The sequence below is a fragment of the Ursus maritimus genome, unplaced genomic scaffold (genome assembly GCF_017311325.1).
Source record: "Ursus maritimus isolate PB19 unplaced genomic scaffold, ASM1731132v1 scaffold_1, whole genome shotgun sequence".
Classification (NCBI taxonomy): Eukaryota; Metazoa; Chordata; class Mammalia; order Carnivora; family Ursidae; genus Ursus; species Ursus maritimus.
This window is the reverse complement of record NW_024423343.1, coordinates 59,074,478-59,089,599: the sequence shown is the minus strand read 5'-3', so window position 1 is coordinate 59,089,599 and position 15,122 is coordinate 59,074,478. Positions and strand designations below refer to the sequence as shown.

General features: G+C 40.3%; 1 protein-coding gene across 1 annotated transcript in view; it reads left to right on the top strand.

Annotated features, from left to right (window-relative positions):
* LOC103659560 (cytochrome b reductase 1) overlaps window positions 1-12,412 on the top strand; it is a 33,869-nt gene extending 21,457 nt beyond the window's left edge. Inside the window, exons 3-4 of the mRNA XM_040643973.1 lie at window positions 7,814-7,968; window positions 8,506-12,412. Coding sequence (XP_040499907.1) covers window positions 7,814-7,968; window positions 8,506-8,803 — 453 coding nt within the window. The 3' untranslated portion in view covers window positions 8,804-12,412. The remainder of the gene's footprint in view (window positions 1-7,813; window positions 7,969-8,505) is intronic.
* Window positions 12,413-15,122: the final 2,710 nt, after the last annotated feature.

Below are 15,122 nucleotides of genomic sequence, written 5' to 3'. Positions count from 1 at the left end.
CCCCCCCCCCCCCCCGGCGGCCCCCGCGGGGGTCTGGCTGCCGGCTTCCACGCCCCGACTGCCTGCACCTCAGGCCCCGAGTCTAAATCGTGCGGGCGTTCCCCGAGTCGGTGAGGTTGGTTGGCACTTCCCGCCCCCACGTAAGACGCTTCAAGAAACGAGCCTACCACAGAGTATGAGGAGTGCGGGAGAGATTGCCAAGTTCGGATCCTCACCGCAGCGCTGCTCGGGGTTGGCTTCGCTCCCGCGTCAGGCTTTAGCTGCCCGGGGAAGCCAGTGTCCAGGTGGTTTCTGTAAATACAGGAAAGAGGGAGGCAAGCGGCAAAGGCTACAACCAGAAAAGGCTGAAAGGTCTTCCTCCTTCCTCAAGTTTACTTATGGATTGTGAAGCATTTCAAGTGTAGAATTCTTTTCGCCTTGCGACATCCAGCCTCTGGGGCATTTTAAACAGTAACAGCTGTCGGAGGTCCAAGCTGTGCTCTCTCTCACCGGGCTGTGTTGTCTGCGTGGGACCTCTGCTTCCCTCAGCCTGTTGCCAGGACGGAGAGAGGTGGCTCCTGAGATCTTGAGCCTGCCCCCAAAAAGGGAGGGCCCACCTTTCCTGAGTCCATAGATGAAACTGTAAAAATGTGTTTGGGTCCGCTTGTCCGTCAGGTGTTCTTTTGACTGAGGCGCTCGGACAGGGGGTGGACCAATCGGGATCATCAATCTGCTGCCTGCCCCTGCCGGGTTCCACGGCCCCGAAAACAGAATCACAGGAATGGTTCCCCGGCAAAGCAGAGATCCTTTATTTACTCTTTTGAAGAGGAAATTAATCTGAAATTTCTTTATGACAATCTTCCCCCAAATTTTGCTGATACATACTTTCTTGTTCTTTCTTTTCATCTCTCCGAGGAGTTCCTTCTCTCTGCTTTCAAGGCATCCTCTTAGAGTAGTTCTCATAGTCTGGTCCAGGGAACCCTGGGCATGGGTGGGGGGTGGGGCTGGGGTAACCAAGATTTTTCAGGTGGTCTTTCTGTTCAAAGCTCTTTTCATAATACTAAGATGGTATTTGTCTTTGTCTCAGTTTCTCAGAAGTGTTCAGGGGACTTTTCCGGAGGCTGCATTATATGTGATATCCCGTAAGACTGAATGCCGAGACAAATAGAGGAATCTAATTATCCACTATTGAATCAGACCTTAAAATGATTTGCAAACATGCCACTCGGCTCACTATTTTTTGTTTCACGTAATATAGTTATTTTTCCATAAGACATATTGTTTATTGTAAATATGTAGAGAATTTATTATCCTTGTTAAATGAATAAGTATTTCTAGAAGTTTCAGCTTTAATTTCTAATATGATAAATATCAATAGATGTAACCCATATAAATAAAAGCTCTTTGGGGTTCGCAATTTAAAAAGCCCTATTGTATGTATTTAGAAGTTACAGATTATGATAAAATTAATTGCTATGATTCCACCATCTAGCCTAATTCAGAAAGCCTAGAACCCCTACCCACTCCTAGTTTGATCCCATTTCTCTCTACCTACTCCAACCCTTAGTGGTAACCATTCTCTGGAAGTTTTTCTCTCATTCCCTGTTTTTCTTTATAATTTTACTGCATACTGTGAATCCCCAAACAATATGTTGTTTAGTTTTGCTTTTTTACTGTTTAAAAAAATAGTCTTATAATATTTGTATTCTTTTGCAATTTTTTGTTCATTCTACTCAATCAACTATATTGATTCCTGTAGCTGTATTCATTTTTACTTCTGTATCCCATTGCACAAATGTATCATGAATTTACTTACCCATTCTCCTGCTATTAGACATTTGGGCTATTTTCAGTTGTTTTCTGTTACGAGCAATGCTATATTGAACATTTATGTACACATTTCCTCGCCCTCATATGCAAAGATTACTCGGGACGCATACTTACGAGTGGAATTATATGCTCAGCCTAAAAAAGAAATGCCAAATTGTTTTCCAGATTGGTTGATCCCAGTGTGTCCCTGCCAGCAGCATTTAAGAGTTCCCGTAAGGCACATCCTTCCCAACACACATCCTCTTCAAACTTTTTAATGATTGCCAAACTAGTGGGTATAAAATGATGTCTTCTTGTGGTTTTAATGTTTATTTTACTGATTACTCATGTTTCTCTTCTCAGAAATACCTGTTCATATATTTTGTCCACTTGAAAAATGAGGGTTTTTTTTTCTTGAAGATATGTAGGAGTTCTGTGTCAGATTCCTTTTCATTTATATGTATTGCTTATATATATCTTCCAGTTTGAAGCTTTTATTTTCTCTTTTGTTGGTATTTTCTGATAAATGGAAATTCTCAATTTAATGAAACAAATTAATCTTTTCCTTTAAGGCTATGATTTTTTATTTCGTTTTGGTAACTTTTTGGTGAGCTCTTCCCTTCTCCTGAGGTCATAACAAACCATACTCTCAGATTCTACTCCAGAATGGCTAGATCAGAAACTCTGGGTGAGGGGCCCAGTGATGTGTGCTCACAGGCCCTTCTGGGGGTTCAGAAGCATGCTGTTTGAGATTAATTAAAAGCTTGTCCTCTTTAATTTGTTAATATAGTTAATTATATCAGTAGATTTTTCTAATATTAAACTTGGATGAATTAAAAACATTTTTAAATGTCTCAAGATTCTCTTTTGCTCTCTGAAATACTCAAATTCTTATCTTTTGTTGTTTTATTTGTGTGCTAACTAGGCTTCTCAGAAAGGTCATTTCACAACTTTATGACTTTTGTTAGCAGAAGGAAATCTGACCCCTCGCTTCTTTCTCGCGCAGGTCCAGAGAGCAAGTAGTGTTTAAGAACATGGGATTTGCATTCAAGGAGACCTCAGTTTGAATCAGGTTCATCTGCTTGTTGCTGGTGACCTTAAGACAAATTACTGAACCTTTCTGAACTTAGTTTGCTCACCTACAAATGAAGGGTTTTGATACATCCTTCACAACATCATAAACAAAGCCAAATAATGCACGGAAACTCTCAGCCTAGGGCTTAACATACTAGAAGGGCACAAGTCAGCTATTGTTGTTAGAAGTATAAGTCTTGTGGAAGCCTCCTTTACAATCTGAAGATGGCATTTTTTTTTTAAAGATTTTATTTATTTATTTGACAGAGATAGAGACAGCCAGCGAGAGAGGGAACACAAGCAGGGGGAGTGGGAGAGGAAGAAGCAGGCTCATAGCGGAGGAGCCTGATGTGGGGCTCGATCCCATAACGCCGGGATCACGCCCTGAGCCGAAGGCAGACGCTCAACCGCTTTGCACCCAGGCGCCCCTGAAGATGGCATTTTTTATTTTATTTCTGCTGTGGATCCTAGGCACCTTCATGGTTGAGAACATACATTTTATGTCAACAAAATTTTGTTCATGAGTCCATCCACTTATTCAACAAAGCTAAATACCTATTGTGTATTAGATTCCTCGCTAGGCTGTAGGGGATGCATTGTTCACAAGACAAGCATGGGTCCAAAGAAACATGCTTTCTGTCCTCATGTAACTTACAAGGGAGACTGGTCTCTCAGTATTTGGTAGATAAGGTGGGTATGGAGTGTTCTGGGAGAGCTTTCGTATGGTATAGGGGATAAAGGAAGTCAGACCAAAACCTGAAGTCATGAGGTTGGTGGTGAAAGTGGGGACGTATTATAGGGGAATGGGGTAGTATGTGGGTAAAAGTTTGCATTGTTTGGGAAACAGGGAGGTCAGGCTACCTGGAGTGAAGAATGGAAGATGAATTGGAAGCTGGACAGGAGTACAGTTAGATAGACTAGCTTGAAAGCATTTACAGAGGTTCCAATGAGAAACGACGGTGGCCTCGGGTATAGCAGTAGCAGTGAGCCAAGTGCATAGTTTCTAAAGATAGTTCAAAGGTGGAATTAACGAGATTGGGAAAGTCAGTGGTAAAGGGATGAAAGTCGCTTGCAGGCTTGAGCAAGTGGGGCGATGAGAAAGGGAACATTAGAGGGGAAGCGGAGGTCTTGAGGAGTGTTGGATGCTGTAAGAAGTCAAGGAAAATAAGGTCTGAAAACTGTCCTTTGGATTAAGTGCCTGGAAGTCACTGATGACTCTGGAGAGCAATTTTCTTGGGGGGCAGAATCCAGATTTCAGTGGATTGAAGAAGGAGTAGAAGGTGAAAAATAGGCAACTCAGTCCAGAGGTTTGGATACGAAGGCAAGGATCAAAAAGGATGGGGAGATGGTAAGTGGACAGGTATGGGAGTCAAGGCAGGTGTTTGGTTGGGGTTTTCTTTTACTTCTTTTCATGGTGAGAAGCTCCAGCATGTTAAAATGCTCCCAGGATGGCCCCAATAGAGAAGGAGAGGTTGTAAACGCTGGAGTGAATCTATAGCTATGTCTTCAGGAAGCAGGTTGCAGAGCCCACCTGGGAAATTGAACAGCAACTCTGTTGTAATTGAGGAAAGGAGGGAATTGTCAACTTGGGGTGCTTTTTTGGTTTGTTTGATTCGGTGGCAGAAAAGTGAGACTCTGTCTTTCCCACGAGGTGGTAATAAAATCATCTGCTAACAGAAGGCACACAGGACAGCGAGTAGTTTGAGGAAGAGGGGACGTGGAGGACCAGCTGAGAAATTGGACAATGGAAGGATTGTTGAGCAGTGTCGAAGTGCTCATAACTGTGAGCATCATAACCATGATTTACAGTAATGTCCGTGGCAGTATGATTTTACTCTAGTGGTACCTAGAAGACCAGAGGTGGTCCTGAAGATGTCTGAGCCAGTGCTGGCGTATCACCAGGTAGTTGTGATGCAAGACAGTGCAGCAAGGAGATGTGGGATATTGGCAGGAATGTAGTGTTCAATTTGTGTGTCGTCTCTCTTTATAAAAACTGCAGACATATTCTAGTTGGTGCTGATTAGATGTTTTAATCCCTGGAAGAAACATGCTTTTACATTTGAAGAATGCAACTTGGAAATGGCCCAAGACGGCTTCTCAAATGTGGTCCCTAGAGCAGCATTATTAACATCACCAGGGAAATTAGAAATACAGATTCTTAAGTTCCATTCCAGACCTGCTGAATCAGAAACTTTAGGGATGGGGCCCAGCAGTATGTGCTTTAAATGTATATAAAATCGCAGAAAAATGGAGAGGACCTTCATATAATAATCTGTAAATCACTTGATTGCTCATTAAATCCACCTCTGCGGTTAAAAAAAGAAAAAGGAAATCATACCGAATACAAAAGCTAGCTAGGCAGATATTTCCTGGTCTCATTAATGATGTTTGCAAATAAAAGCTTTTGTTAGGTCTCAAAGTTCACACATGTCTTTATTTTTAAACTCATTTGTTTCATAAAGTGAGATAAAACTGGAGTAGTAAAATATGTTTGTAAGTGAGCAGATAATAATTAATAATTAACTGAGAAAGTCCAGGTATTTAGTGTGGGATCTTAAGTAAACTTTTATTGTCTATTTCCAATTATAAAAGTAATATACATTAACTTTAAAAATTATAAAATACAGAAAAAAAGAAAAATCATTGATAATGCCATAATCTGTAGGTATCATTATATTTTGGCTTATTTCCTTTAGGCTTTTATTATGCCTATGAATATGCATTTTAAAAATTTTATGTATAATTAGGATCATACTACACTTTCACTTTACTATCTCAATAATAATTTTTTAATGAGATTTTATTCTTCTTTATCTCTCTTAAAAACTCCATTGTGGTGAAGAACAACTTTCTGTAGGTGATGGTTTCTACATACTGGAGCACTTTGTTTGCCCATAGTTGACACTTAATACACGTTTGAAACTGAAGGTAATGGATGATTCCACTACCTTCACTTTTAGGGAGTTTCCAGACTGCAGTTAACCCATATCTCTGAAACAATTTAAGTGAATTAAAAGCAGTGATCTTCAGACTTTGACATGTATTAAGAATCACCTGGGTATTCAGTTAAAATGCAGATTCCTGGGCCCGACTCCCACAAGTTCTGATTTAGCAGCTCTGGATGTGTCCCAGGGATCTCTTTAAAGAAAGGCACAAGTGTTTCTGTTGCATGTCTTCTATGAACAACACTTCAAGAACCACTGACTTAAAAGGACAAAGGGATTTTGTTTCAGTCCACTAGGGTTCAAGCTACCATACTACTTGTAAGATGGTAAGGCTAAGATAGTAAAGAGGAAATAAAGAATGATTATTATAAATTACAAATTTTTGTAAGTTAATATAAATTTCCACCATTTGGAACACTTTTAATCAAAGTTAAGCATTCTGCAATTTTTTTCCTTGCCTCTTAAAAGTAACTTTCTTTTGCCAAAAAAAAATTTTTTTTAATGGTGAAAGTAACATTTAAGGGGGAGTTAAATCGCCTGGGGTCCTGTAAGCCAGTTTCTGGCACCCCACCTGCTTTGATCATTGAGCCCTACAGGATTACAAGAGGCACACATGATAAATCCTGAAAGAAATAAGAGGAAACAGAATCTTAGGAACTAAGAGTCAGGAGAACAAAAATATGGAAGATACATATTTCCGTGGGCAAGTCGCAGAAAAGATGTGGTGACTTTACTCACAGAAATGTAGATGCGTTAAGTCCTTGGTGGCCACTTACCTGAGTCCCCTTTTCATGGAGAAAACTCAACCTGTACATCAGGATGCTTGGCCTTTGCTACTAATAAGATCACTAAACGTCACTGAAGGAGAATTAGCAACATTCTGAACCACCAAAGGGGACCCTCTGTATCGCTTCTCATACATTCAGGTATTTGTGGCCTTAAGTCGATGATAAAATACGCTCACCAGCCTACCGAATGCATTCATTACAGTGTCCCAGAAGCTGATTCTCAGTGTGTTTTAGGGTCTCAGACCCTTCCTGTCTTCATTCACCTGGTGTCCCCCATTAGTCCTGTGAGCTCAGTCTGGAAAGATGAACAGTGATGTTGGGTTTCTTCTTGTTTGGGTGGTAAGTCCAAAGTAGGTACCTGAGAAAACCCCCTTTAAATTCAGTAGCTCAACAGTTGTCTTCATTCTCCTGAGGAGAAAAGAATAGTTAATGGGGAAGGGCTGTGGGGCAACAAAACAAAACGAACTGGAAGTGTCACCAGACTTCAGTTCCATAGGAATCTTGCTATCCTCTGCAGAGAAGCATCCCGCTAGGGATTTGATTGTCAAGGAAATGGAGATAACCTCTTTGCAGAATTATTTTATTCCTCATAAAACAAAATTGTCATCTTCTTGGTACATAGTTTGAGGTTGAACTGACTAAATGTGTCCTCTTGTGTTTGGTTTTAGTTACTTGAAAATCTTTTATTTCCTCTTCTATTTCGCAACCTTAAGGGAATAGATAAAAACAAACCAGAAGGTACCAGAATGTTCACTGCAGCTTTGTTAGTGATCGGAAAAAACTAGAAACAGGAACATCCATAGAGAGAGAATGGAGTAAATTACTAGAACAGTAGCCATTAAAAAGAATAAACTAGATACACATGTGTTGACATGAAAAGATCTCCAAGATATACTATGAAGGGAAAAAAGCAGAACACAAAACAAGTATGTATAGTAAGATGCCACCTATACTTACAAAAGTCTCTCTCTCTCTCTCTTTACACACACACACATGCTTCCATAGGCATAGAGATTTTCTGGAAGGATACTTGAGAAAGTGGTAACAGGTGTTGCTTTTGAGTAGTAGAACTGGAGCGTGGAAATGTACTTTTCGTCTTATGCCCTTGGTTCTGTAGGAAGGTTTTCCCTTTTGCACATAATTGCTTTTATAATAATAATTTTAAAATTAGTTAAAGCTGAAAATTGAGTGATAACCTTTGTACTTGTCAATGTTCAGCTTGTCCTAGGGGTCTTCATCTTCCTGCTTCCTTGGGCTCCACTTTCCCTCCGAGCGCTTGTCATGCCCATGCATGTTTATTCGGGGCTCCTCATCTTCGGAACAGTGATTGCGGCAGTACTTATGGGAGTGACTGAGAAACTGCTCTTTGCCCTGTAAGTTGCATAGTTTTCCTAATTATAATATTTGAGCTACAAAATGTTAAATACTTATTCATCGGGAAAATGTAATTTAAAGTAACAAAATTTTTAATATTAAAAATGTATTCTACTACACGTGTAATATAGCATTAATAATGCTTAGAAGAAGGACCAAAAAGTCCAAAAAATTGTGTCACTCTTACAGGACAGCTATTGAAGTTATGCATGCCCTTTTAATTTCTTTGATATGCATGTTTTTAGATTAATTGTGATTATGGTGTACATACATTTTTGTATCATCCTTTTTCCAATTTTTTAGTGCTATAGGTGTTCCCGGTGTTCGATTATTTTCAAACTTATCATTTTTAACAATTTGATACTATTTCAATTGAGTTATTTTACATAACTTAAATTTCTCCTTAATGTCAAACTTTAAGGGAATTTACATAGAAGGTGTACCAGTGCGCATTTTTAAGCAGATCGATTCAAGACTGTTTGACATGTGGTTATATTGCCCTCTTTGTAATTGGACACACTCTCTCTTTTTTGTAGGAATAGTTCTGGATACAGTAAATTCCCACCAGAAGGCGTTTTCACAAATACCCTTGGCCTCCTGATTGTGGTATATGGGGCGCTCATTTTTTGGATAGTCACCAGACCACAATGGCAACGTCCTAAAGAACCAAATTCTGTCCTGCTTCAGCCAAATGGGGGTGCTCGAGAGGGACCAGAAGGCTTAGCAGTCAACTTCAGCAATGTGGACACATCAGATTCAAAATTAAACAGTGAAGCAGCACCAAAGAAAAGAAACGTCACCGTTGATGAGGCTGGACAGAGATCCACCATGTAAAATGTTGTAGAGATATGGCCATATTACTTCACTTTTAAAAACCAACTCTGCAGTTTAGCTTCTCCTATTTAGCCCCAAGATGATTGAGCTCCGCAGTCCATATTTATTTTAATCATAAAGTAGGATTCCTTGGAAGAGTTTGTATTGATTGAGGCCTATGATCTTACCTGAGTTGGAAATGACATGATCTGTGTAAATAATAGAAGGTACAAATAGTTATGTTACCTCTTTCTTGTTGAGGACCAAAACATTTAGCACAGTGCCTTGCATAGAACAGATCATCAAAATATGTCTCTCACAAAAACAAAACAAAACAAACACCACCCCCCCCCAAAACAACCAAAAAAACCCACCAAAAACAAAAACAAAAATATGTCTCTCAGCTGGTAAATTTCATCAGTTGGTAGCTTCTCTGGCCTCTTGTCATGCAGTTATTTCCTGTTCATTCTGGGAATCCAGTCCTAAAGTTTTAGAATCAAATCTGGGGCAGGGTTTATGCTACACAGATAACAAAATGAGTACAGAAAAAATTTAGGAAAGTGGTTTCCTTCTCCCCACGCCTGCCCCCCGGCTCACTGCCCAAGGAGTTTGGGCTCAGATTAGCCCTGGAGACCAGGGTTTGTTTGTATTAGTGCGTTTTGGAGCAGTGACTGAGCCAAAGGTAGCCAAAGAGGTTTTCTCTTGTCAGACCTGGAAGTTTTTCCAAAACTCAGCTTCGTCCCAAGGCTTCCTCGGGGTTTGGTGTATTCTAACCCAGATTGCAAAACCTAATTAGAATGGACTATGCCTGAAAGCTTACGTAGCATAAACTGCTCTCCACCCCTCAAAGAGCACTTTTTCCCATTTCTGTTTTTATTGCAGAAAGTACTTACATGGCACTTACTACATGCCAGACACTATTCTAAGCACTTTATAAACATTAACTCATTCAGTCCTCAAACTTTATGCTGTAGGAATTATTATTATCTCCATTAGACAGCTGGGAGATCTGAAGCTTAGAAAGGTTAGTAACTTCCCCCAAGGTCATACAGCTCATTAGTGGTAGAACTGAGATTTGTCACATGGCTGACTCCTCGCTCCATGACCCTCACCACTTCACTCGGCTACAGTTTCTATTATATACTAGTTTGTAGCTACTCTGACTCATTCTTGGATAAATCCCAATTGCTGGAGTGCAGTGGAGTTGTTAAAGTTTACCTTCCGCTCTCTCTTCCAAGGCAGCTTCCTCAAATAACCAAGGAAAGAGGCCTACCCATCCCTGGATATAGGTCATCGCACCCCGCCGCTGCCAGCAAGCCATGACCCACCTTGATGCCCTTTTGATCTTAAAATTGTGTCTTGGTGACAAAGAAAGGTTTGGGCAAAAACATCTGTAACTTTAAAGATTAATCGATTACAGTTTTTGGTCTTCAGCATCTTAGTTGCTGAATAGCTTTGGGTTTGGAGACAGGAGAGACTCACCTCGTGGTCTGCCCTTCCCAGTGGCAATAGCCAAGGTCCTTGCTGATGTCGGTGGAGTTTTAGGGAATATCTGGAGCTTTGGGTTCTCAGTATGAAATGAGACTCAGAGGTGACCTCTCTTGTGCATGGAGACCTGCGTCTAATCTCCGGGCTGACTTAAATTAAAACCTAAAGTAGTGGGGCTCCTGGGTGGCTCGGTCGGTTGAGTGTCTGACTCTTGGTTTCAGCTCAGGTCGTGATCTCATGGGTCGCGGGATGGAGCCCTGCCTTGGGCTCCGTGCTCAACAGGGAGTCTCCTTGAAGATTCTCTCCCCCTGTCCCTCCCCCGACTCATGTGCACGTACATGTGCTGGCTCTCTCTCTCTCTAAAATAAATAAATAAATCGTTAAAAAGACGAAACCCTAGAGTAGTGCCTATGCTGAAATGAGGCTTTTCATTTGGGGTTTTTTGGTTTCCCTGCGATTTTAAACTGGAGCTTTTTAATGTGGGTAAAAACCTTACAGTTTACACCAAACACACTTAACCTTTTTGGTGCTTAGTGGAGTTCCTTTTAAGTTAAGTGGTAATTACCTCCATAGACTGAATATGAGTTTTAGTCCCTCATACCGGTTAAGGTTCATGGCTGACCATTGAAGATTCCCTTGCCAAAACACTCTTTTCTTCCTATTTAATTCTATTTCCAAAATTGGTAATGGTGTCATAAGTACGCCCAGTGCCTAGCCCAATGCCTGGCACATAGTAGGCACGATTAAATTCAATACGGGTAGAGCATGCTATAATTTTGGTGTGAAGTAGAAAGAATAATTTCGTTGTCACACACAAACACATTTTTGATAAATGGATGTTTCTTTATACAGAGGTGCCCCAAATTCCAGGAGTTTTTGGGGGGGAAAGGGGTCAGTGACAGCACCAATGATTGAAGCTGCCATTCCATTTTACAAAGGCCAATGAAGAGGTTACTAGTGAAAAGTTAATTACGGATTTGGCATGAGAATATTCTATTCCATTGCAAAGTATTTGAGCACCCATCATCTCAGCCCTTTATTTTCTCTCTCTTGTGGGCTAATGTGAGAGCAATCGTACGGATATTATAAGAACTTCTTTCTTTCTCAACCTTTATGAAAACAATGCATAGTAAAATATATCTAGAAAACCTTTCTGAGACTCTGCTTTTAATGGGCTTTTTATTCTAAGGGTAATTGTACCTTTATCTTTCAAAAGCTGGTATTTCCTACCTAAAGCCATCTCTCCCCAAAATATCTCATTAAAAAGTCCACAAAAAGAAAAAGGGAGAAGAAAGCCTTAGGTATCATTTCCAAAACAGTGATTGAAATCTTCCCAAATAATTATAGCTTATATCATCAGCAGAGGTAGTCTGGCTTGGCTTACCCCATAATCTAATTTCAGGGGTGGCGGGAGAGGGGAGCTTTATTTTAACACTCATCTAAATCAACACTAAAGCCTTTTCTCTGAAGGATTTATTGAGAAACTCAAATGAATATGCTTTTTGAATTAATGTTCTCAAAGGCGTTCAGCTCCCTGTGCTTCTGTGTCAGACTGAATTCACCCTCCAGAACGCTTGCCTTGCCTTGTGTGGTTTCATTTAAGCTGTGCTGGTTAGAAACAGCAACTCAGACCTTACAATCAAATGACAAAGAAGGCAATTGGACTTTTTCAGGAATACTGACAAGTGGGTTCTGTTTTCTAAAGGACAAAATAAAGAGAATGTCTTGTTTTTAATTAGGCTCTTTTCCCTGCTGAGCTGAAAATTGCAGTACCATACCGGTTGACCACAACTGCCAGATCTAAAAGCTCAAAGAAAGAAGTAAAGTGTTATGCTAATTTTGTTGCCGTGTGATGGAATTTTTTATCTTGTTATGTCCTTTCTTAGAGAACTCGGAGGGAAAACTGTAACTGCTATGTCTCAGAGCTGCACATAGGAGAGTATAGAGCAAAGAAACTATTATTCTTTATGCCTTAGGAGATACCTGAAAACTTTTAAGTGGAAAAGATGACTGTGTTTAAATTTGCTTTCTTATGGAAAAATTATTACGTAGCCCAAATATTTTATGATGTTGTAGAAAAAACATGCATCTATTTTCCCTTGACTTGTTTTTATACAGTAATAAAAGTTATTTTGGAAGCTATTTGTGTGTGTTTACCATTTGTCCAGGCTGGACGTTGTAGTTATTCTTCTGAAAGTGTCTGTCCCATGGCTTTTTTGTCTATTTGGGGAAAGAAAAAAATTTTTCAAGTTTTTTTAATTGAAAATGCTGTCAGATTTTTTTAATAAAGTGTACTCTGAGTACCATCTGGGAGGATGAGAGGATTGTTTTAAAACTGCCAGGGTATTCTCCTCTGTGCTTGATCTGAACCGGAGCCATACTATCGTGCAGAAGGGAGCCATAGGTTTAGGCAACCGAAGCAGGTACAGTTTAAGTTGGAAAAGCGTGGAAGGAGGGCCTATTAAAAGAGCCGATTATCACAGAACTCTGTGTTTGCAGTAACTCATCCTTGAGAAAGTACATAACTCATTACGGATGAGTTGTTGGATTTTTTTTCCAAATAAGAGAAAGGATTAGTCACATCTAAGTAGTGCCAATACTCCTCCAATCTTAATTTAACCACTCATGTAGCCTTTTTTTTTTTAAAGATTTTATTTATTTATTCAACAGAGATAGAGACAGCCAGTGAGAGAGGGAACACAAGCAGGGGGAGTGGGAGAGGAAGAAGCAGGCTCATAGCGGAGGAGCCTGATGTGGGGCTCGATCACACAACGCTGGGATCATGCCCTGAGCTGAAGGCAGATGCTTAACCACTGTGCCACCCAGGCGCCCCAATGTAGCCTTTTTTTCACCTACTTTTTGTCTCCTGAGAAATGTTAATGGCATTTTATTTGGTGTAGCTATAATAACACCATAATATTACATATACTATTATGCAATAGAGCTATAATATTGTGTGTGAACTGAATTTTTATGTTACATCATATTTTGTCATCGATTTATATTGTTAATTTCAGGAGTACTGTATTTTATTTCAAATTGATCTTAATTGGCAAGTACTTTTTATACTTTATAAATATATGGCTCAAACACGTTAACATGTAATTTTATATATATTAGTTCGTTTAATTTAATTTGCAGTTGTACTGGACAATTACATTGTCCACCATGCCCAGCCTTCCCGACACAGCTCTGTTTCACTGACTACGTATCACCTGCGTTTCCTCAGCTAATTGGATGAGAGTGGGAGATGAGACATCACCTGTATGCAGCCTCTCCATAGCCGGTCAAGGCACTGTGAAGCGGCCTGGTATGAAATGAAAATGTCCTCTTTCGTTTCATTTCAGATTGAGGAATGAGCATTTCAGAGGATTTTGGTTCTCTCCCTTCTAGGAATTTGAATAGGAAATAGTTCAAGACTAAGTCAGGAAGAACAGAAGTTAAATGAATACCTAGAGAAAGGAGCCCTGAGGAGATCTAGATCAGGGACCAGGAAACTGTGAAGAGCCAAATGGATTTTGTGGACCACATGGTTTCTGTGGCAACTACTCAACTCTGCTGTTGTAGCCAAAAGGGGTCACAGATAATAGTAAATGAATGAGTATGACTATGTTCCAATAAAGCTTTATTTATAAAAACAGTGGCAGGCCACATTTGTCCCATAGGCCAAGGCTTGACAATCCCTGGTCTGGGCCATGAGATAGGGCCATGATAGTTCATAACAGGCTGAAATGATAAGAAATCAAGAACTACGTAGTAAAGAGAAAATACCTATGTGGTAGAGAGGAAGAATTGGCAGGTAATAATAGGAAATACAAGTGGGCAGTGGAGTAGTCTTGGGGAGGGTGACCAACTCACATTAATGGCAGGTACTAGAGTGAAGATCCAGGAAATCCTGCTGAGGGTTCCTCAGGGCTGCAGTGGATTCAGTTCCATTGGAACTGCTCCTCTGGCAGTTATGGGAGATTTCAGTTTCTTTTTTGGCCCTAAATAAAATCCAGTGAGTTAAATACTATGAATCCTGCTTTACAAACAAGGACACTTAGGTTCAGAAAGGTTAAATGTTTGTCCAAGTCACACAGCTGGTGAGCAGCAGTCAGAATACACACATAGGTCTTCTGACTCTTAAATTTAGAATGTTTTTCGCTACAGCCTTGAACCAACGCTTCAGTGTACTCCAAAGTTGCTACCTAACAAAACTATAATCTAGAAAGCAAAGGCTGATATTATAAGATACACCACCACCTATTCATTTATGAAGTTTAAATATCTTTAACAAGGCAAAGTGGAAATTCTGGTATGCCACCATGAGAGACAATCTCCAGCGATGACTGCCATCAGTTCCTCTTCTCCTGCGTGCATACGTTGCTCCTTATACCAGGACATGAAGTCTATTTCCTCTTCCTCGAATCTGGGCTGGCCTTTTGGCTTCCTTCAGCCAATGGAATGCAGAAATGACATTCTGAGAATCTGAGCCCACACCTAAGAAAACTCACATTCTATTTCCTCCTCTTGGAGTCCACCCAGTAAGCTGCTGAGGAAGTCGGGACTTGGCCACCTGAAGGCCACTCAAAGAGAGACCCTGGAGAATAAGAAGTCATCTTGGATGTTCCAGCCCTCAATGAGCTCGATGCATGAGAGGTTCCAAATGAGATCGCAGAACTACCCAGCTGAGCTCCAATCAACTCACAGAATCATGAGAAATAATAAATTACCTGTATTGTAAGCCACTGTGTTTGGGGGAGGTTTGTTATGCTGCAATGGATATAATACAGAACTCTTATTTTAAAAACCTAATTGGGGATAGACTAAATCTAAATAGGAAGTATTTTTAGGGTGACTGGGTGGCTCA